Below are 24,587 nucleotides of genomic sequence, written 5' to 3' on the forward strand. Positions count from 1 at the left end.
TGCATATGTTGAACCAGCCTTGCACCTAGGGATGAAGCCAACTTGATTTTGATGGATAAGCTTTTTATATGCTGCTGAATTTCATTTGCCAGTATTTTATTGAGGATCTTTGCATCGATGTTCATCAGGGATATTGGCCTGAAGTTTTCTCTTTTTGTTGTATCTCTGCCAGGTTTTGGTATCAGGATGATGCTGGCCTGATAAAATGAGTTAGGGAGAAGTCCCTTGTTTTCAATTGTTTGAAATAGTTTCAGAAGAAATGGTACCAGCTTCTATTTGTAATTCTGGTAGAATTCAGCTGTAAATCCATCTGGCCCTGAGCTTTTTTTGGTTGGTAGGCTATTTATTACTGCTTCAATTTCAGAACTTGTTATTGGTCTATTCAGGGATTCAACTTCTTCCTTGTTCAGCCTTGGGAGGGTGTATGTGTCCAGGAATTTATCCATTTCTTCTAGACTTTCTAGTTTATTTGCGTAGAAATGTTTATAATATTCTTCGATGCTTGTTTGTATTTCTATGGGTTCAGTGGTGATATCCCCTTTATCATTTTTTATTGTTTCTATTTGATTCTTCTCTTTTTTCTTCATTAGTCTACCTATTGGTGTGTGTGTATATATATATATATTTTTTTTTTTCAAAAAACCAGCTCCCAGATTCATTCATTTTTTTTGAAGGATTTTTCGTGTCTCTGTCTCCTTCAGTTTCGCTCTTGGAGTTACATGGCACTTACTCTCAAATCGATCACATAATTGGAAGTAAAACACTCCTCAGCAAATGCAAAATAACTGAAATAATAACTAACAGTCTCTTAGGCCACAGCACAATCAAATTAGAACTCAAGATTAAGAAGCTCACTCAGAACCACGCAATTGGAAATTGAACAACTTGCTCCTGTATGACTCCTGGGTAAACAATGAAATTAAGGCAGAACTCAGGAAGTTCTTTGAAACCAGTGAGAACAAAGAGACAATGTACCAGAATCTCTGGGATGCTGCTAAAGCAGTGTTAAGAGGGAAATTTACAGCGCTAAATGCCACTTCAGAAAGCTAGAAAGGTCTCAAATTGACACCCTACCATAACAACTAAAAGAACTAGACAAGCAAGAGAAAAATATCCACAAAGCTAGCAGAAGACAAGAAATAAGCAAGATCAGAGTGGAACTTATTTGTTATTTGCTTTAAAATCTTGAGTTGTAAACTTACTTCATTTTCATTTTATAGATTGAATAATGAAAACATTTAAAGTTATTAGTTTCAGAAAAGTCTTTGTCAGCATCCATGTGTTTTCATTATTTTATTATTTTTATTTTTCTTCAGAAAGTAGTTTTTTTTTCCCTGTGTAGACAAGTTATGTAGGATAGTATTTTCATTTGCTTCTGTATTCTTGTGATAGAATTCATTATTTTTTCACTTTATTAGCCATATTTGCATTTTTTAAATTTATCAAGCATACTCTCAATTGATTTTACATCAAAGGATCATTTATAGTGTAATAAAATTGGGTTTTCCCTTTAGGAGAAATGGCTTCTTAGCTGATGTTTATTTATACATTTTTTTGTAATGCAACTCAGAATTTAAATAGAAATACATATTTTTGTTTCATGGTCTTTATATCCTAATTTTTCAAAGTTAAAAGTATAAAATATGAATGAAGATATTGCATTTTTGCATATTTAAAATATGTGTATTTGTCATTTCCCAAAGTATTCTGATAGAATTCTAATTGATTACCTTAATTTGTAATTTCTATACATTTCTTCTGCTTCATAGTTTGAGATGAAATATCTAATAGAGGTATTACCTTTTTCTTAATAACCTCTTATAACATCTTGTTTTTCACTATGGTTATTTGAACCAAGAATATCTGTGATTATGAGATAGTATTAGAAAATAAATATAAAATCATATTATTTCTCTCCCACAAGTAAACATGTACACTAATAGCTAATAAATAATTTTCATTTCTAAAGATAGCTAAATACTTTCAAAATTTCTTCATTTTATTTTCTATCTTAGAGCATCTGGAAATATTTGGTCTATTTAACCAAATTTTCTATTAGAAAACTGTGAAGAGTATGTATGTTTTTATTTGATTTTTAAAAATAATGGGCATCACCTATTTTATTTGAAGATTTATACTCCACAAAAAAGTTGTAAGCCTTTATCCTGCATAATAAATGTTACTATGTATATGAATACATATTATAGTATATGAAGAAAGTTTTCATCAAATCCCTAAGAGACTATTAGATGGAACTTTGGCTCAGGGTATATGACATTCAGAACTGCTGGAATAAAGTAGTGACTATTACACTGAACTTGAAATAGATTGAATTTGTATTCCGAATTTGGGTAGGAAATATCTAATAATATGTTACTAAAGTCATTAGAGGAAGGTAGAATATATACTGTTAACCATATCTAAGAAAATACTGTTAACCATATCTAAGAAAATCAAGATGGAAATATTACCTGTGTAAAAGTACAAGGAATAAAGAAACAAAAACACCAAACAAAATGCCCGTAATATGATTTTTCTAGCATCATATCTATTTAACAAATAACATTGAGATTTCATAGCTTATCAGCCAACGTGATGTTCCTGATAGCTGTAGTTGTCTTGCAATTCCAGTTTTAGTTAACACACATTTCATTTCAATTTCCCAAGGCATAATGTAAGCAAAGCTTTACCTTTGTTGTCAAGGAATCTTTCTTCTAATTCTTTCTAAGAATAGATTATTTCTTGCATGGCAAATATTTGGGGCCTCAGGCTTTTAGGAAAGGGAAATTTGAATAGGTTCCCATTCACAAAAAGGAAGGAAGCCTTGTGCCTTTCACTGCTTGGAATGTTCTTGTTATGGCTTTGTCCTCATTTCTACCAGGGATCTGCTGCCCAGTGATGACCATCCTCCATCTTTCCCACAATGTCTGTTCATGGTAAAGTCAAGTCTTGCTGGTCTCCATCCCAGTAGATTCACACCAAGATCAAGATACTCGTCTTTGCAGCTTTCCATACATGAAAGGAAAACTCAGCTGTTTTCTATCCCCATTTGCACACTATTGTGTATTAGAGTAGAATCAGACTGTATAAATACAGAATGAGCATCTTTCTTATATATTACAAAATCAAAGACATTTTCACTCTGCTGTGGTGGAAGAATTGAGATGTCTTTATTCCTCTTTGATAAATCACAAAAAGCTACTATTAAACTAAACTATTGTGCCTTCTCCCACAAATACCCACCTCAAAAAGGATGGGAGGTCTTCTTGAATCTTCCTGCAGAGGCACTGAATAAAGTAAACCTAAGATTAAGTATTTTGAGAATCACCTCCACCAATTAATTCATTGGCATGGCATTCCAGTGCTCAACTTTGAAAATGGCATACTTACTCAGTTTGCTAATATTCTATTAGAATGTTTGGACCTGGTGTTTTCTTTTATGTCTAACCTTTATTATATATTGGTATGAAGGGTATTTGATTCATAAAACAAACAGCGAAATTATTTTTCTTTTTCAATAAAATATGTATTATTTAAAAGTTAGAATAAATTAAAGTTCTAAAGCCTCACTATTAGATGATTTTAATAGCATCGAATTCTACTAATTCTAATAGTAATACTATTACTTACTATAAAATGCTTTGAATAATACATATTTAATTAATGTTCCAGTTTAATGTTTTTTTATACGTTCCAGAGTTCTGAATATTCATTATTAATCTCACCTTGGTTGTCCCCTTATTATAAATTTTCTGACAGTTACCATATCTGCCAATATAAAAACAATTACTATTTTAGGAAGACAAAACATTGCCCTCTATGATCCAGTTCCAGTCATATTCTCCTCTCCAACTTCTTGCTCCATTGCTTGCTTTGCACTTTCTATTCCTGAAACACAACCTTTTTAGTAGGTCTTCACATACAATATGCTGTTCTTTGCCCTTGAGGATGGTGCCAGCTCTGCCCTCTAACCTCAAGAGGCACAAGAGCACAGCAATTATGCATGTTGGCTCTGAAATTAGACTATGTATTTGACTGCAATAAAGGTTATGTAAGCTCTCTTGTCCTTTAGTATCATTATCTGTAAAATGAAAATACTGATAACACTTCATGGGGCTGCTGTGGGGATTAAATGAGTCAGTATATGCAGTACTTAGAAGAGAGTTTACACTTAGGTACACTATTCAGTGTAGCTGTAATTACCAGTTCATGGGTATACATTGCTCTTCTTCTATGACTCAGCTTAAGGGACTTTGTTTTTAGGAACATTTTGCCTTCAGAACACAAAGAAACCTACCAGGCATTGTGCTTCCTTGTATATGGCAGGAAATGTGAGATGCAGCTCTATTTGTCTTTTACTTTCAAGGGGACTTACTGGCACATACTTGATAACTGGATCTCTAAACTTCACTCAAGAAGCCAGTCCCTGATAATAGAGTTCATCTTCCACCCACTGGAGTGCAGATATCTTAACAGTTTCCAGCATACTCACCACCTCTTGTTCATGCTGTCTGATCTGCCTGATGTCGTCAATGTAATGAATCACTGTGACGTTTTGTGGGATGTCCAGATTGCTTCAGATTACATATATTATTACTGAAAAGAGTTGACATATCCCTAAGGCAAAACTGTAAATGAATATTCTTATCTATACTCTGTGACTCCGAACTATTTCTGATCTCCTTCTTTAATTGGAGTGGAAGGAGTATGCATTTGCCAAATCAATGGCCACATGCAGTCTATGTGTGGCCTTATAAAACTTCTCTAGCAATAATACCACATCTGTAACAGAAACTGCAATCAGGACTACTCTTTAGTTAAGCCTGCAGACATTTATAGTCATCCTCCAGAAATTCTCTGGTGTTGGCAGGGGACAGGCTGGTGGATTAAATGGGGATATGACAGGGACCACTAACATCTCTCCCCATCCCACTGCACCCAGGATAGGATATTATCTTTGATTTAGTCTCTTGGCTGGATTTTCAGATATTTTCATGTGGCCTTCCCAACTATGATAGCTTTTACAGCTCTTACTTCACAGACCAGAGACCCAATGTAGGGATTACTTCAATTGACAAATGTAACAATTTCAATTATGCTCTTAGAGACTAGGAGAACGATCACTGACTGAGTTGTGGTTTCAGTGGGCCCACTGTGAACTAGACTTCAGTCAGGCTCCATTTTTTACCTCACCCTGTAAGTACCCACTCTTATGTTTCCAAGTATCAGTATTACTGAAGAACCAGTGCTTAATAGTCCTTGAAATGTCTGATCATTCCCCTTTTTCCAGGGCTTAGTTGCTTGGATAAATGACCATAGTTTCCTCTGGGAAAGGACTAGGGGAATCACAGTATTTACTTGTAGGGATGTTTCAGGGTCTTTCTTCCTAGGGACCCTGACACCTCCCTGGTCAGCAGGTTCCAGAAGTGAAAATTATCTCATGTCTGAGAACTGACCAAGTATTGTGACTTTTACTAGGGGTGACTACCCTCTGCTTCCTGACTTTATTCATTTTCCCTTGACAATGTCCCTTATCAAAATCCTGTCTTTTCCTTTTAAAGGCCCTATTGAAATCCCACTTCTCTGTATTCTCAACCTTCTAAGCTTAGCTAAAATGAATCTCCCCAGCCTCTGAACTCTCATACACATGTGGTGATCATAGCTTGTTTATGTTATATTTATTTGTGTATATCTTTTGCCCCTACTTGACTGTACATTGATGCTGGAAATGTGCCTTATTTATCGTCTTATTATTTAAATGCCCCACATCGTGCTTTGAACATATTATGCAAGCTATGGAAGTTTACTGGCTTTTCTTCTGCATTTAGCCCTTAATGGAACATGTTCCTGTTCTATTTATGTACTATTTTGTACTATTTATGTACTATTTTTGTTCTATTTATGTACTATTTTGTGTACGTAAACCTATATGCTAAAAGACAAAAATGTTGTCACATTTTATATGGAATCTCATAGAATTTTTGACTGACTTTTCATTCTTTGTGATGTTAAATATTAAGATTTTAATTAATCATATGCCAAATTTTCTTATGCAAAATATTGTTTCTTACAGATAATTTGTGGTAAAAGCCTTTCAGTGAATGAAATGACTCTTAGCACTTTGAAAGAAAAAGGCTACAAAGCTGCTTTCATTGGAATAGGTGAGTAGTTTACTCTTAAATATATTTATTTATAATGTATTTTTTTATTTCCTAGCAATATCCAGAAGAATGACTGCCTTCAGACATTTTCATGATGAAAGTTATATTTGTTCAGGGAATAACAGATAGAAATGATTGGCCAAGTAACTAAATTTCTATTTTATAAGTAGGAGTGCTGTTTCACCTTAATTATGGAGAGATTTCGGCAAGATGTTTATCTTCCCATTCTTTCACCACACCATCATCACCAGTGAGAATCTCTAGGATGAAAATATTTTCAAGTCATACCCCTAGAAACTCAGAATCTGTCTAGAGGCTGTAGCTTTCTTTTTATGATAAAAACAATTGATTAAAGTGATCATAAAGGATGGAGTTGGCTCGTTCCCTTTGCTATTCATTTTCCAAAATTTTCTAAAGACTTTTCTTATTTGGTTGAATTTTTTAAATGTTTCATCAGTGTTCTGAAAGTCCCATAGACAGTGTATTACTCGTGAGGCACTCAGTGTATACTGTTTTCTCATATTTTCCCTAAATATGTTATGGAGAATGAGTTTTCTAACATTTTTCTTCCACTTAGTGTTTACTGAGAGACCAGAGAGAACAAGTAAGTTGGCTTGACTTAGTCTTTGCCTCATGAATGTCATATTCGTTCTCTGATATGATTTGTACTATGGGCAATTACGGCATATAAATGGAGTATGTTAAATCAGGGTCCCCAAACTCGGGGCCACGAACTAGTACTATACTGTTAGGAACCTGGTCACACAGCAGGAGGTGAATAGTGGGCAAGCCAGCATTACTGCCTGAGCTCTGCATCTTGTCAGATCAGCATTAGATTAGATTAGAATCTAATGGCATTAAATTATCATAGGAGTGCAAACTCTATTGTGAACTGGGCATGCGAAGGATCTAAGTTGCATGCTCCTTATGAGAATCTATAACTAATGCCTGATTATCTGAGGTGGAACAGTTTCATCCTGATACCATCCTCTTTCTCCAACCCGGTCCATGGAAAAATTTTCTTCCATGAATCTGGTCCTTGGTGCCAAAAAGGTTGGGGACCACAGTGTTAAATTGTTACTCATTTTTAGTATAAACTCATTGTCCTGTATTTTACTTTGTCTGTCTCTTCGGCAGTTCACACTCAGAATATGAAGTTCGAAATAATATCTCTTTAAGTGATCACACACTGAGTAATGTTTGTTTTGCAGCTGTCCTTTTACATTGCCTTTCTGAAGTGCAGTCATCATTAATGCTTCTTTGTCTACTAAACTTTTCTTATCAAAATGCCATTTCTAAGACTGTGCCTGTCAGCCCCTTTATTTAGGTGAAAAATTATGGAAAGCAACATAAATTTGCACTGTCTTCTAGCTCCTAAATGTCTCAACTGAACCTCCTTCCTTTCAGAAAATTTTGGGTGCCATTGTCATTAGTATTTGTCTATATGATCTTAATTACAATATTATATTTATTGTGTATATCAAAAGTAGGAAGGAGGCAAGATCTGATATTTTCCCTGGGTTCTATTTTTAGGCATACTATATTTGACTTTAGCTTTACTTTTCAACATTACATTTGTATTGATAATTTAATGTAAAGAAATTGGGCAGGTGTCTGTAAGTTCCAATTACTCTCAATAAACACATGATCAAAAATGCTTGGTCAGTAATAAGTGAAAAATTTCATCAGGCTTTAGGTCTGCAATACTAATAATGTTATCAAATAACTATTTGAAATTCACCAATGTACTAAAAGATATGTTTTCCATTATTTGAGTATATACTAATACAATTATTAATACATGTATCTGTAAGAACTTCATCTACAAAGAATCTTTGTACTGAAGGAATATGGACCAATAAAATAACCAATACATTGAAATATCCAAATTAATTACATAAGAAGCAAATTATTCCAAAAATTTGGAATAATTAAATTGTTTATCACTCTGAGTAGTTATAACCATGAAACACCTTCTAACTGAAATAATCAATAGTGTTTCAGCTTTTTAATTTAATTTTATACTATTAAGTCCCCTTAAGTATATTATTTGATAATGCTATACTGGTTCACAATACAGTTGTCTCCATTTGACTCTGCACTGAGGTGTGAATACAGCATTTAGAATGTAGAGTCCTTTCATATTTATGTGATGTGCATTTTCATGCTGAGAAGTGAATCTTTGACATTTTGGTGTAGTGATGTGAGGAATGCAGTTATGCTCTATTTCAGTATTTTGTATGAAACATATACAAGAAAAATTTCATCATGTCAAAAAGAAAAGCTTCAGTCTGTGGAAGACAAGTAGCCGTATTCTCTAGGAAATGTTTATTTGACACTCATGAGTGTCGATTTGGGAATTTATGACCTTTGTATTACCATATAACTGTCGGTTACTTGGACAGCCACACAACCTTACATGTTTTTGTTCATTAACCTTGCTTCCATATTGTAATTAAACTTTACTCACTTATTTTATCTACCCTTTCTCACTGATTTTGTAGGAGGAAATGTAGAATAGGAATTCCATATTATTTAGGATATACATTTGGGCACTTTCAGAAAACAATAGAGAGTAAAACAATATAAACGTTTAGTTCTTTCTCATGTAACAATGTAAGCCATTTTCAAACCTGAATTCCGTCTTTGGTCTATGGGTAGTTACCATGTTCACATTCATGCTAATAGAAGTGGGAAGGAGGGAAGCAGCTCCTTCAGTCTTATATTTATGAGCAGGAAGTTACACAAATCAATTCTTCTTTCATCTCATTGTCTGTTACCTGATCATATAAGCATGGCAACAGCAGAGGGTTCTGGGAAGTATTGCCTTTTGCTGGGTGGACATAATCCCCATCAAACGTCTAGAATCATAGGGAAAGGGGATGACAGATATTGAGAGAGGATAGAAATGAAAGTCTCTGTTACAGGTGTGCATCATCATTAGTATTTGACACAGGAGATCAGTAAAGTACTTAGTAGCAAAGAAAACACTCTTAGTACCTGGTGCATACATGTTGGTTACATAGGTAGTTTTTAAAAATGGAGATGGTAGGCCAGGCGTGGTGGCTCACACCTGTAATCCCAGCACTTTGGGAGGCCGAGGCGGGTGGATCACGAGGTCAAGAGATCGAGACCATCCTGGCCAACATGGTGAAACCCCGTCTCTACTAAAAATACAAAAATTAGCTGGGTGTGGTGGTGTGCACCTGTAATCCCAGCTACTTGGGAGGCTGAAGCAGGAGAATCGCTTCAACTGGGGAGGCGGAGGTTGCAGTGAGCCGAGATCTCACCACTGCACTCCAGCCTCCCGACAGAGCAAGACTCCGTCTAAAAAAAAAAAAAAAAAAGAAAGAAAAAAAGAGATACTTTCTCTTTCTGTAGTTGGAAATGCCGTAGTTATTAATCTTGTGTGTTTATAACTACTATCTTATTCTACGTTAGATTGTGTAAAATAAAAAATGTTTTTAATTAACTATGACATAATGAAGATAGCTCATTAAGCCCATTGTATTAAGTCAAGTCTGTTCACGTTTCCTGATTTTAACTATAGTGTATGATATTGCTTGTGAAAAGTCTCTCATTTTTAGAGTTTTCTCGAATACTACCAGAGTCCAAGGAAATTATCTCATTGAATGTACATCATTGTTACTTCTAAAGACTTATGTCTCTTGAACCATGAGAAGTTTAGCTTCTTCTAAGTACTGAGATAAAGCCCTATGTCTTATTCAAAATTAGTCTGTTATCTTCACAGTAATTGAGTCTTTGTTAAAGACTCTAAAATTTTGGTGGTTTTACTGAAATCAGAGCACCTGGACAGCATGTTACTGAAAATATTGAGAAGTAGAATTGGAACATCTACTATACAAGGCTTTTAAAAAATATTGGATGGCTCTCTTTGTTTGGTATTGAAATTGACATAATAGGTTACAACCATTGTTTCTTCCTTTTTATTTGATAAGAATAACCAGAAAATAATAGAATAGAACATATCAAAGTGTGCTGGCTATGGTTAGGGCAAGTGTTATTTTGTGAAAAATGTTTTTCAGCTGTGTGTATGTGTGTTTGATGTGTGTGCTTGCACATTCACACTGCATTAAAATGTATTTTTTATATATGGCTCTAGTTAAAGTTTGATAGCCAATGCTATACAATGTAAGGGCTCTGATGGACTAAACACCTTTTTCCCATAGTATACTCAACACCTATCAATAAGTAGCTATTAGTGAGTTAAATAAGTATTGAATTACTGCAATCAATGTCCCAAACACTGTGATAAGAATTTAAAAAACAATAAAGAAATCTGAATTCATTGTTTAGGTTGGTATTAAATTGTGTCAGAAATATCATAAGACATTCAAAAAGAACAACCATATTGCACAATTTCAGGAGTGGGACGTAGTGTGGTAGACAGGTTGGACATGGGTATAGTTCCTTTTTTTTTTTTTTTTAAGTTCTGTGGGTAATTTTATTCTAGAGCCAGGTTTAAGAGTCACTGTTATAGATAACTGAAGAGATGGACCCTTCGTCTTTGTTTTAAAGAAGCCCATTTCTTTTTCTCTTTCTGATTGTCCATCTTCTGATAGTTTTCATCTCACAGCCTCATAAAACATGATAGTGCCAAAAAGGTTAAACAAGCATGCAAGGGAAAGAACATCCAGTAAGACACATTTAGGTAACTGATCAAACTTTATATATTCTTCTGCCAAGTTTTTCTTTCTTTGAATTTTTGTTTTTAGAATGCATGAGAAAGAAGGGGTTAAGGGGAAAATGCAGTGAAATCCATTATAATAGTCACAGTAGACACTACGAAACAGGAACTACAGGAAGGTGTTGTAGAGATGAATAGTCACTTTTTCAACACCAAGTGCTTTACTTGTGTCCACCCAAAAGATTTTCCTTGAACTTACTTCTTGCTACCACCACTCACCTCGCTTAATGCCACTGGGATACTGCTGTGGCCTCAACCAGTCTCTTTGGCCACCACTGTTCACACAACAAAAGTAGTAATCATGCTGAAATCAGATCTGATCATTATTCCTCACTAAAACTCTTCCATAGCTCCATATTTCCTTCCAGATAAAGAAAAGTCCCCACGAAGGTTTTCAAGGCTCTTGTTGATTTGGTCACAGCTGTGTCTCTAGTCACTTCTCCTATTAAATTATGTGATTCAGCCTTTCTGAACTGTTTTTAGTTTTACCTTATCTGAAGTTTTTTAACCTCAAGTTTTGGACATGGACCTAGAGCTATCTTTATTTTCATATTTGTGTTCTTGACTTCGATGCTTTTTTTCTATTTGATACAATTATTTTACTTGTGATGATCTACTCCCTACCTTCATACTTTAGCCTGGATTAATGAATCATCTTCCTCACCCCCCGCCCCACACAAACTCTGTGTTCCTGCTCTCTATGTTCAGACTGGACTTTTTACTGTAGTATAGCACTTCTTCACCTTCTTTATTATAATTGAGTAGTTACATGTTTGTTTCCACCACTAGAAGTTAAGCTTCTTAAAGACTGTAGATTCTGTCTACTTTCTTCATTGACAGATATTTGGTGCCTAGCAAAGTGGCTGGTACATAGTAGGAACTTTATACGTATTTTTAGTTATTGATTATAAATGCAACTCTTTTGACTGTTTTCCAAAATAAAGTAAATTTATAGGTTGCTTAACAAAGTTGGCAATTTTGGAGTATTATAACATTGCCCAAACCCAGGGGGAATACATTTTACATTATTATAATTTTGGTATTACACTATTAATGAAATAAACAAGTAGGAATAGTGATATTAGCCGTGGTGATATTGGTAATAATAGCAGTAATAGTGAATAATATTCCAGGCTCAATTCTTAACATGATCTATCCTTTTAACTCTTAAAATGGTCCTTGAGGTCGATATTCTTAACACTCTTTGATGGGTAAGAAAATTAAGACTATCAAAGGTAACAGAAAAGAAGTAAATGACAACTAAAGCATGGAAAGTGAGTTTTATAAGGAAAGTAAAAAAAATAACAAGTGCAAATACCCATACTTCAATTGTGACTCAAAGCCAACATGACTCTGTCTACATTTCAGCATCTCACTTAAGATTCTTGAAGAGGGTAAGCTCATACTCAAGAAGAATTAGTCTTTATATTTAGCCTCATTTTTCTCATTGTTATCACAAATTGGTTTTCTTTTAGTTACCATCAGAAAATAATATTTTTTTAAATGTGAAGATTCCCAAATATTATAACAGACAAATAACAGATAATTATAATTAAAAAAAATCCATCGAGAGATTGTGGTATTAAATTTGCTACAGAGTGGCCTTTAGTTAAATCTCTCATGCCTTCACAAAGCCAGAATTATTCTCTATAAAAGTTATTCTTAATTGGCTTCTTAATCAGGAATTTCTAAATTGTACATAGTTGTGTATACTTTCTGTTTATTCAGAGGAAAATGCAATAAAGTTTTTAGACCCCATTTGCTTTACTTCTGTCCCCAGATAAAAATGTAAATTGTTTAGTCACTATCCACAACTATGAATAGATTATTTTAAAAAATAAACCTGACTTAATTTTAAGCAAAAAGCAAGTCTTGAGTATTTTACCAATCTACATTTTTTATTTGTAATATTGTTTAATCTACTGTCACTTGTAAGTACTTCGGTATAATTGTAAAATGGCTCCCAAGAATTTGGAAATGAGGGAAATAGAATTCCAGCTGAGAGTTCATTAAATCATTACTTAATGAGTTCATGCAAAGCTCCAGAAAGAGATAAAATAGATGTAGGGCAATTATTCTTTGATCATATTAACATATCTATAGAAAGCACATATTAATCTGCAGAAGCAGGCAATGGGGGCTGGTCATCTTTAGAAGTATTGAGGAAGAAAAGGAACCTGCAGAAATATCAGCAATATTGACAGTGACTCTTTTAAGGCACCTGAATCAATGGACCGGGAGTTCTTTGAGCCCAGGTCGTAAGATAGACAGAGAAGTCTATTTTAGAGACCTCTGAATCTTCTTGTTCTGATTCCAAGCTCACCAAACTGCCACTGATTCCTAAATAGTTTGATTATGGGAGATGAGCGTGGGAAGGGGAGGTTGCCGTGAGGTGAGATGGTTCCACTGCACTCCAGCCTGGATGACAGAGTGAGGCACCATCTCAAAAAAAAAAAATAAATAAATACATAAAAATAAATAAATACATAAATAAATAAATAAAAAGAAAAGAAGACAAAAAAAGACAAAAGAAAAGAAAATAAAAGTTTATTCTGTGTTCATATATAATATATGTCATTTATAGTAAAGAATATAGTTTTCCTTTTGTCATTTTTGGTTGTGTGCATATATCCCTCCCCTGTCACCCACACAAACACAGTATATTAAACATTTATGAGAGTTGGTCTTGGTTTTTATCCTTGAATTGCATAATTTCAGCACATTTCTTAACACATAGTACAACATCGATAAAGTTTTTTGAAGTTAAGTAATTGGAAAAAGAAAAAAGGAAACAATGGAAGAAATGAAAAGCAATGTAATAACTTGTTGAGAAATTTTGAGATTGTACTTGATTACTTCACTGCTTAAAATTCATGGATCTTTCCAAGCATCCTCTTTTATCTTTTTTTGTTTTTGACAAAATGCAAAGACATATTCATTAGTTCTGATTAATGACTCAAAGCCACTCTTAAGTCATTCCTATTTTGATGCCTTATAATTATGTCAAGTATTACATTACTGTGCTGAATATCAGATATTTTCTTTAAGTATTTTTGGTTAATTTTTAATGGTAGTACTCGCTAGGGTATTTAATGAGCGTTTTGTGATGAAGATGATGATATAAGGAAATATTTTTTAAAATCATGGCTTTTTCTACTGGTAGAAGTCTTTACATGTTGTAGATGATCAATAAATATCTGTTGAAGTATTGATTAATTATTAACTCTGATTAACCCTATTAACTCACGATGTCTTCCATATTATTGTAAAAAAGGAGATAATTTATTAATCGCTAAGGTTATTTTAACATTTTATAGCTTATATTCTTTTTATTTTAAAAAACCTTTTATAAACCACAAATTATATTTTAAAATATTTTATCTTCTTTGCATTTACCTTCTTTGTGTTTATCTTCTTTGTATTTCTTTGGATGGAGACATGGAGGAATTTTTATTATATTTTTCTATATATGTTTCATGGAATAAAGACATATTTTACTTATGGTAGTTACCTAAATTAGAGAAGTAAAACAGTTCTTTTTGGTATTTTCATTGTTTAAGCATTAATTTTCTTTTAGTAGTTTCCAATGGTTTAATTAACTCTTAAAGTGAAGTTGATAAGAGAATTGGAAAATTACTGAACTAAGAAAAATGTTGTCTTTCAACTGCTATTTATGGCTGCCAGTTACATTTTTTGTGGGAGATAATTATCATTTGAACCTGGAAGGAGTTATTAGTGAACATATACTATGGGTATTATCTTAGTCTTGCTGGGCTGCTATGCCAAAATAGCATAGACTGGGTGGCTTCAATAACAAACATTTATTTTCTCACCATTCTGGAGGCTAGAAGTCTGAGATCAGAATGCCAACATGGCTGGGTTCTGGTGAAGGCCCTCTTCCTGGCTTGAAGATGTCTGCCTTCTCCCTGTGTGTTCCTATGGCCTTTCCTTGGTTTATCCGCATGGAAAGAGAAAGACCTCTGACGTTTCTTCTTTCTATAAGGGCACTAATCCCATGATGGGGGTCCCACCTTCATGAATTTAACTAAAACTAATTACATCCCAAAGGCCCCATCTCCAAATACCATCATGTTTGAGATTAGGGCTTCAGTGTATGACATTTGTCTTTAGGATCATCATTATGTTTTGTTTTGTTTTACGTTTGGTAATCATACTATAGGTCTGCATTGTCCTCTAAAGGTAGAATATTGATGTTGAAGGATAAATTTTAGGATACTTAACAAAATTAGAAGTTACTGAGATAGTGGATATTGTCAAGAAGACTTTTGGAACATCACAGTACACAACCCTTCCCCTCCGCCCCCTGTAATTCAATGAAGCTGAATGTGGAGAATTCAAGACTACATTGTATTCATGTGCACAGTACACAGTGGTTTTCAAATAGAGCTAGGAGATGTACTGTTGGATAGCTATTTTCACACTACAAACCACACAGCTCTTATCTTACGAATCGCTGCTATGTAAAGTTTGGTGAACTGAAGAAGACATACACAGAAGAAAAGAGGGGTTAGTAAGAGAAAAGGAAAATGGCATGGAAATGGCAGGGATTGATGCAAGTTGGAGGAAACTAGGCATATTTCCATATATGATATATATTTCTTTCTAGAACAATCTTACCAAAGTACAGAAATGTGAAATTTTGGAGGATAATTTATGTTTTATCCGTTCCTTATTTCCTGTTTATTCCAGTTAAGCTATGCCATCTTTCGTTAGCAGGATTAAAGTGATCTAATAATCTCTTTCTTTGTCATTTAAACAGCTTTTTTGACTTTAAGTGCTTAACACCTGTATACTCTAAAGCAAGACCAAAGCTTTTAAGGGACGCATTAAATATTTTTAAGTAAATCTATTTTAGAAGCAATGCAATTGAAATTTATATCAAATCAGTTTTTCTTCAGATCTTGCCTTTGAATGGCTTAAGGGGTGTCCAAAACAGTCATATTGTTCCCACCTTCCCAAATACAATCTAGTTTGGTTATATTACTTTTCTGTTTCTTAAACTCATATTACTTAATACTGTTATAAGTTATGTCAGGAATTAATGTGTGGGAAAAACAATACTGCAAGAATGATTACAATATGAAGTCAGAAACATAAACTCTTAAAATGCATTATTAAGCATTAATACTGTGGACATCTAAGAAAGTTTTATTTTTAAAACAATGTTTTGATTTATTTACTTTCCTATCTCAAAATATGTAAGGAATCTTGATGTGTGTTGTCATCTTCTGATTAACCATGCAGTGCCACCTGGTGTGCAGATGGAAAGAGCATTACACATCAGAGGCTCTGTTCACACCCACCCCCACCATACACAAACTTACATGGCAGAAAGTTAACAGATGTTCATTTTGCTTTTGTTACTGAGATACATTGTGCATCCAACTCTTAATTCATAAGTTAAATTTGGAGATTAAGATATTCGTATTTGGGTTAATCAGTCAAAGATTATATTAATACATCCATTATGAGAATAAAGTAATGTTTAATTGGAAAATTGCTTCTTTGGATCTTTAAGGTCTTATTTTGTGTTTCTATTCTTTCCTTTTTTTAAAAAAAATTACTTGGTAGTTTTGTCTATTGAGCCTTATCATCTATATTTTACTGATAAATTTATCATTCCTAGAATACTGTAGTTTAAAACTGATTGCTATTTAATTTCTCCCTGGTTAAGTTTCCATTTTACAGGAAAAAATAGCCCTTCTTTTATCTTTGGAGATTGTATCACAGTCAGGTATTTTTCCATTTCTCTTACTCTTTTAATGCCACTGTTGGTTGATCACATTTTAAAGTTGGTTGATCATATTTTTAAGCTTCTGCAATATACCTAGCAGTGTGCTAGCAATTATATGTTACAGAAAAATTAAAGAGGTTATTATATATTTAGAAAAGTAATTAATGCATTTTAAAAAGAACTTTGTGCATGTAAATATAATAAATAGAATAGCTACATTTATTGAAGTTCTGTGCAAAGTCATGTTTAATTCTCACAAAGTAATTTTGGATTGGTATTATTCATATCTCTATTTTACATTTATGTAAATGGTGTCTAACAGATATTAAGTAACCTTCTCAAGTACTAGAACCTGGATTTAACTGAGGTCCCTCTGAAACCAAAGCCCTACTCTTGGCTAATACATTAAGTTGGCAGAATTTAATCATTTTTTAAAATTTATTTATGCTTTCTTAAAAAATATTTTAAATTCTTTTTTAAAAATTGTGATAAGTACACATAGCATAAAATATGCCATCTTCATCATCTTTAAGTGAATAGTGGGATTAAGTACATTCACATTGTTGTGCAACCATCAGCACTGTTCATCCACAGAACTCTTTTCATCTTGCAAAACTGAAACTATACCTATTAAGCAACAAATCTATGAACTTGACTATTCTATGTACCTAGTATGGGTGGAATTATACATTATATATTTTGTGTGTGAATGGCTTATTTCACTTAGCATAATGTCTCAACCTTCATTCATGTTGTAGCATGTGTCACAATTTTATTCTTTTTTAAGACTGAATAATTTTTTATGTATATATCACATTTTGTTTAACATTAATCAATCAATGGACATTAGATGGTTTCTGACTTTTGGATATTGGGAATAATGCTCCCACAAACATAGGTTATACAGATATTTCTTTGAGTCCTTGATTTCATCTCTTTTGGCCACACATCCATATGTGGAATTGCTAGATAATTTGGCAACTCTGTTTAATTTTTTGAGGAGCCAACATACTGTTTCCAAAGTAGCTACACCATTTTATATTTCATCAACAGTGAAAAAAAGTTCCAGTTTCTTCACATCATTGCCAACATTTGCTAGTTTGTTTTTGTATGTTTTTTGATAGTAGCTATCCTAATGGATGTAAGTAGTATATAATGATTTTTCATTTGCTTTTCATTTGCAGCCTGCTTGTTACCAACAGAAACTTGCAGTGATAATATATAGATAAAAAAAATTTTTTAAGTATATAAACATATGATTAATCAACAGGATGAATTAGAAAATAGGAACCTCTCCTATAAAAATTAAATGGCATTCACATTTTTTGATATTTTGAGGGCCTCAATTAGATTATATGCCAAAGGGATGAAGAGAGAGGGCCAAATTCAGCAGGAAGACCAGTTTTGAATTGGCAAATTATAGAGAGGACTATTAAGAGATAGCAAAATATCTTATATTTAAATTTCTAACTAATAAAAAAAGTTAAGTGAGTTGTCTACAAAATTTGTCTATAAATGAACAGATATCAAATATTTTGTATGTTGTGGGCTGTATGGTCTCTTTTGTAGATATTCAGCTCTTTACATTTGTAGTATGAAAGCAGTCTTAGAGTATATGTAAACAAATGAATATGGCTATGTGCCAATAAAACTTTATTTAAAAAAATGCGTAGAGGGGCAGATTTGCTCAGCAGATGATGCACCAAAAAATTACTTAAGAACATTAGTTGCTTATATTTTCTTCTTGTTTTAAGAAAAAACATTTTAAGTGGAAATCTAGTTGAAATATAAATCAAGTGAACTTTTGTCTAATAGAACCTGACTTGTTTTGCATGCATGCATCTGTTTGTGGAATTTAAGAATGCCAACATAGGTAGCAGAAGAGATATCTATCCCTGATTATTTTGTACTAGAACTTTAAAATAGCTGAATTTTTGTGAAACCCCCCATGGTGAGAAACCAACCTTGCTTCTCACTCCTTAATTACTATTTTAGCAAATAGCTTATTTGAAAGGTGTATCCAAAAATATGTTTTCCTGATAACCATGCTTGTGTTATTTTTTTTAAATATTACTAACACAAGCTGCTGTTTTTATTTCTAAAGTGTAGTGTTTTGTCCTTTTAAAGTACATCTTCAATAAATAAGTTTATACTTGATTTTGTAATCAAAGAAAACACACACACACACACAACCAAGAATTAAAACACAGAAGGGGCCAGGTAGGGTAGTTCATGCCTGTAATCCCAGCATTTTGGGAGGGTGAGGCAGGAGGATCACCTGAGGCCAAGAGTTCCAGACCAGCCTGGGCAAACATAGCAAGACCTTATCTCTACAAAAAGAAAAATTTTGCCTTGCAGAGTGGGATATACCTATTCAATAGGCTGAAGTGGGAGAATCACTTGAGCCCAGGAGGTCAAGGCTGCAATGAGCCATGATTGTGCCACTGAACTCCAGCCTGGGTGACAGAGTGAGATTCTGGTTCTGAAAATAAAATAAAATAAAATAAATCACAGAAGGAATAAATGAGAACTGAAATTAGTTTCTGTGAAGTGACTGATGGTTCTGAAAGTATATCTTAGACACTATTAATGAATGGTTTTATTTTTCACATCAATTTTTGATAACTTAAGAGAAAAGAAAATATACATATACAAAAAAAATTTATCTTAGCCTCTAGGCTAGGACTTCTATAAAACCTCTTTAACTTTTCCTTTTCACTTTATTGTTCTGTCTCTGGATTCTTCATTATGAATTCTAGCAATTAGCACCTATTGACTTCAGCCAGGAAATAACAAAAAGCCATCCAGAGCATAGTTCCTTTTATTCAAGGTGCTCAGGGCAGTACAGTGGAATTATTTTAGAAGATGTCCTTAACTTTTAATGCAAGCATATTCATCATCTTGCTATGAATAACAAATAAGTACACATTTGTTATGTAGCAAAATTTGTTAAAAACCATAGGAAAAGTATTACTGATAAATTAATTAAAGATAGAGTCATCTGAATACTGAATAAGAAAAATACCTGGATATTGAATAGAATTTGTGATTTTTCTTCATTTAGAAGATAATGTGATTAGGTAGAAATGCATTCTTTTGTGGTGGATCAAAACATGTTAGTTCAAAATCTGTTTGTTCTATTGTAAAAATATATTAAATTCAAGACTGACTAATTCAGTTTTTTATTCCTTTTGCCTTAAACTGGATTCAGGTTGGCCTTTGTGATACTTAGAAAAACACAAAAAGAAAAAGCAAAAATAAAAACAACAATGTGATAAAAGATTGATAATGAAAAATACTATTGTTATTTTATGGGAGGCATGATCACTTATTATATTAATGTCTATTTGTAATTACTAAAATATAAACATTTTAAGTATATGGACTCAAATTATTTTCTAAAGCAAACCACTCTGGCACAGTCAAGTAAATACATTATTGGGATTTTGTGTGTATGTTTGTTTTCCTCTCCTGTTGACTGTAGAAATATTTGGTTAATGGAGTACTCTAGGGCAAGTTGAATCAATGTTATGTTTGTGCCTTTTTTCCCATTCTAATGTGGTTTTGGTAGCTATATTACTAGAATTTCTGACAGAAACATTCTGGGTGATAATACGAGATCATATGGGGCTTAGAAAAGACAGAGTATTAATCTCTAGTGATTGATCCATCTGTGAGGTTTTCTGTTACAGTGGTAGAGACTGAAATGTGTTAGACTTTTAGTGGTAAAGCAATCTTATGTTTTTCTGCAACTGCTTTCCACTATATTTAAGTATGCTCTTTTTTCTCCTGTGTATGTGTGTGTGCGTGCATGTGTTCTAGCTTCCAGCCTTTTACAACTTATAGTCATTTTTTCTGAAAACTGGAAGCTTGAGGTGGCAGAGTAAGGAAAAACTAAAATTCATAAAGGCAGCATTATCTTAAAGTTATTTTCACTCGAAGACCCTTGTTTCTGTAGGATCAGAAAGCAGCCTAAAATCAATGAGTTATATGAGAAGCAAAATTCCCTAAAGAGGTTAAAGGTTTTGGACTACTAAGACCTCTAATAAGAGGAAGCAAAATAAGGCAGTGACTAAGAAAACTTTTGACTTATAGTTTTTATACCCAAGGTATAAAACTAATGTATAGTTATATATATATTATGTAGGTATACAATATATACATGTATATTTATGTGTGTTTTACTTAATTATGCCCTCACAACCTTAAAATACTATTTGAAATAGTACTTTAAGCTATAGTTTAAAATACTAAACTCATAGCTATACATATATATGTACACACACACATATATATGTTTTGAATAGTTTTATACCTATAGCTATATATATATACACACACACATACACACATATATATGCACATACACACACATATATATGGCCTCATGACCTTAAAATCCTATTTGAAAAATCTAATATTTATAAGTTTCCTTAGAATCCAGCTTTATCATTGATAAAATATCAACAGTCATGTGCTTAAAGTAGTAATAAAATAAATTATCTTCATTCTCATAATTTTAATAATGCTAAGGATTTCACCCACATTAATGCTTATATAACTTCATCTACTCATTCAGTAAATACCAAGTTCCTGATCTGTGATTAATGTGACCTTGTTATCAAGAGGCTTACAGTTTTGGGGGAGACAGACATGTAAATATTTTCTAATCTGTGACTTTGACTATTCCTTTTTTCCCACAATATATAACACAATATAAGAGCATCCAAAAAATTTTGCTCACTTACATGTATATATTTCTATTCATTCATCCTAGACTATAAGCCTCTGTAGGAAAAGGATAATTCAGGAGACATGCTGGGGCAGGGATTAGGAGTGCACCCAGATACAGGGAATGTCATATGTAACAGCTCTATATTCTTGCTAGAGTTTTCACTTCCAGAGACGTGTGCTGACAAATAGGGACCAGGGCCAGATTCAGGAGACTTCACATGGTAATGCAAATGTGTTTAGTTATCTGTAGTTATTGAGTGTTTACTTTGTGCTGTGGAAAATGAAGGATTTTGATGTGAGAGGTAAGAGATTAGTGAGATAGGTTTGGTTGCACTGTGAAAATGGTTTGGAGAAGAGCAAGACCAGCACTGGGTGATTTTTACATTGTGGCTACTGGAATAATTCAAGCAAGAGAAAATTGAGGACCAAAGGTAGGGCTGCAAGAGCTGAGAGCAGGAAACAAACATAAGGAAATACAATGAATGAGTCTTGGTTACTGATTAGATACTGTTAGTGAAGGACAGGAGTCAGAAGGAGAAGGCAGGGTAAAGATCTAAGAAATAGGTACAAGTCAGGGGATGTTTTCAACACTTCTTTTGACCAAATAAATGGATGGTGGTGACAATTACCCAATAAAATAAAATAAGGGGAGATTATGGGATCTTTTCTGACTTCTTATGTTTGAGATTCATTGTGACAACCTGATGGAAATATCCAGGAAGCTCTTAGGTGTACCTGATTAGTTCTGGGGAAATAATATGAGAAGTGTGGGCAGGAGAGGTAGATTTGGTATCCTTGGCTGTGGCAAATGATGCTAGTGGCAGTATCTCCTCGCTATTTGCTAGTATGAATCTTGAAGCTAGTTAAATTCAATCAGTATGTTATAGTTCATGATTGTTGGGAGTAATAGAAATAATATAAACTACCTTTTCACTGAAATTGGCACACAGTAACATGCCATGGCATTGACGAGATTACATATTTAGTTTTCATAACCACCCTATGCAGAATGAGAAAAAATTATAGCCCAGTGAAACTGTGTGACTACCAATTCCACAGAGTGTGATATTCACACACACTGAAATGAATAGGCTCTAATTCCGTATCTAAGAATATTATTTCAACATGATTTATTCATAGTGTGTTTTGGTGTTGCCATTGCCCCATCCTTATTTTCACCATATCATATATTAGATAAATCTGTGTGGCTAGAGGGATTTTTTTCATGATAATAGGGCAAAAAAGGTTAGTCCACATGATGACTAACTTTTGTTAGCACTGTTTTTTGTTTTTGTTTTTGTTTTGAGACAGAGTCTCACTCTGTCGCCCAGGCTGGAGTGCAGTGGTGCGATCTCAGCTCACTGCAACCTCTGCCTCCTGGATTCCAGCCATTCTCCTGCCTCAGCTTCCCGAGTAGCTGGGATTACAGGCACCTGCCACCACGCCTGGCTAATTTTTTTGTATTTTTAGTAGAGATGGAGTTTCCCCATGTTGGCCAGGATGGTCTCGATCTCTGGACCTCGTCATTTGCCCGCCTCAGCCTCCCAAAGTGAGCACTGTGTTTTAATAACAGCTGTTTGATGTACACAGCTGGTATTCATGAATACTATTGAGCCTGCTAAAGAGTTGACTTGGGGCCAGGTGCGGTGGCTGACACCTGTAATCCCAGCATTTTGGGAGGCCGAGGCAGGTGGATCATGAGGTCAGGAGATCGAGAGACCATCCTGGCTAACATGGTGAAACCCCATCTCTACTAAAAATACAAAAAATTAGCCGGATGTGGTGGCTGGTGCCTGTAGTCCCAGCTACTAGGGAGGTTGAGACAGGAGAATGGCGTGAACCTGGGAGGCGGAGGTTGCAGTGAGCTGGAGCCGGGATCATGCCACTGCACTCCAGCCTGGGCGAAGGAGCGAGACTCCGTCAAAAAAAAAAAAAAAAAAAAAAAGTTGACTTGGAAATACTAAATATTTCCTATGTGTGAAAATATATACTTTCTAAAATAAAACTTGATATTGTGTGTGTATATGTATATATACACATGTGTGTATGTATGTATATACATATTTAAAAGGAGATGAATGGGAGAAGAAAATCTTTTACTTAAAAATATTAGATTGGGGTGTTTTAAAAAGCAAGTTTCCTTAACATTAATTAACATATAGCATGTTTTACAAAAGCTGATGAAGATTTATTTATTTCATAGATGCATGTTCATCATAAAAGTGATATGTAAATTCATTCCTTTTTTCTTACTAACCAATAAAGTTTTTCTGAAAGAGAAATTTCAATATTTATTGTAATTTGATTGACTTTAAGTTTGCTTCTTCTATAGAGCTTTGTTCCTGGATTTCTATATATTTTTTTATTTTATCAAAGCGTAGTATATGTCTTAACACATTTAAAAATTATCTTATTTTGGCAAGTATCAACTAGATGGGTCTCTAAAATTAACTTTTTCCCATAGTCACAGTTAAATATTGTATTCTCCTAAAGTACGGGAGGAAAATATGCATTATGCATTATGGAAACATAACATCAGTCCTCCTCGATTCTATATGTTTCCATAATGCCGAATAATTGAACATATGGTCTCTACCATTGTAGGCTAATTGGTATACACACAAGAAAATGAGGGGGAAGGAGGTGGAGAGAACATTGTAGGCAAGTCTTTGATCTTGGGATTTATGTTTACCCTCTTCAAATGAATTTGTAATAATGAGTTCATTACAACTCTAATATGTATACCTACATATATGCTATATGTTAAATGAGCAGATATTTTTAAACATAACTGGCATTATGCTAAATTATTTCTCCTCTAATATGTAATAGGACAGAACCAGAAACCCAAACCTGTGGTTTTCTCAAACTTCCATGGTACCTCATTCAATAATTATGGAGAGGTAAATCATGATACAGTGGCTTAAGGGAGAAGAAGAGGTGAGAGTTTGTCAGTTGGGTTTTGTTTTCCTAATATAGAAATATAAACACATTTTATGGCAAGATAAAGAAGTGAGTAGAAAACAGATGTTTGAGATGATAATTAAATTTAAGCGGGGAGTGAGCAAAACAGGAAGAGACCAGAAAAGAAGAACATAGGCAGAAATGTTCGCTTTTGAAAGTTGAAAGGATATTTTTTTTTCCCATTGACACAAAAATAGTGAAGACAGAAAAAGTTCTAAGGTGGAACATGTCAGCCAAGTGAGTTCACTTTGCTTTAGCCTCTTCT

The 24,587-nt window shown here is 33.7% G+C and overlaps 1 protein-coding gene across 2 annotated transcripts in view; it reads left to right on the forward strand.

The window, feature by feature from the left end:
* The window catches only part of DPYD (dihydropyrimidine dehydrogenase), an 841,965-nt gene that overhangs the window by 237,322 nt on the left and 580,056 nt on the right, over nucleotides 1-24,587 (forward strand). For both annotated transcript variants that reach the window (XM_031002041.3, XM_055373871.2), the window contains one exon: nucleotides 6,074-6,161. In XM_031002041.3, coding sequence (XP_030857901.3) covers nucleotides 6,074-6,161 — 88 coding nt within the window. The remainder of the gene's footprint in view (nucleotides 1-6,073; nucleotides 6,162-24,587) is intronic.

This window comes from Gorilla gorilla, chromosome 1 (assembly GCF_029281585.2).
Source record: "Gorilla gorilla gorilla isolate KB3781 chromosome 1, NHGRI_mGorGor1-v2.1_pri, whole genome shotgun sequence".
Lineage (NCBI taxonomy): Eukaryota > Metazoa > Chordata > Mammalia > Primates > Hominidae > Gorilla > Gorilla gorilla.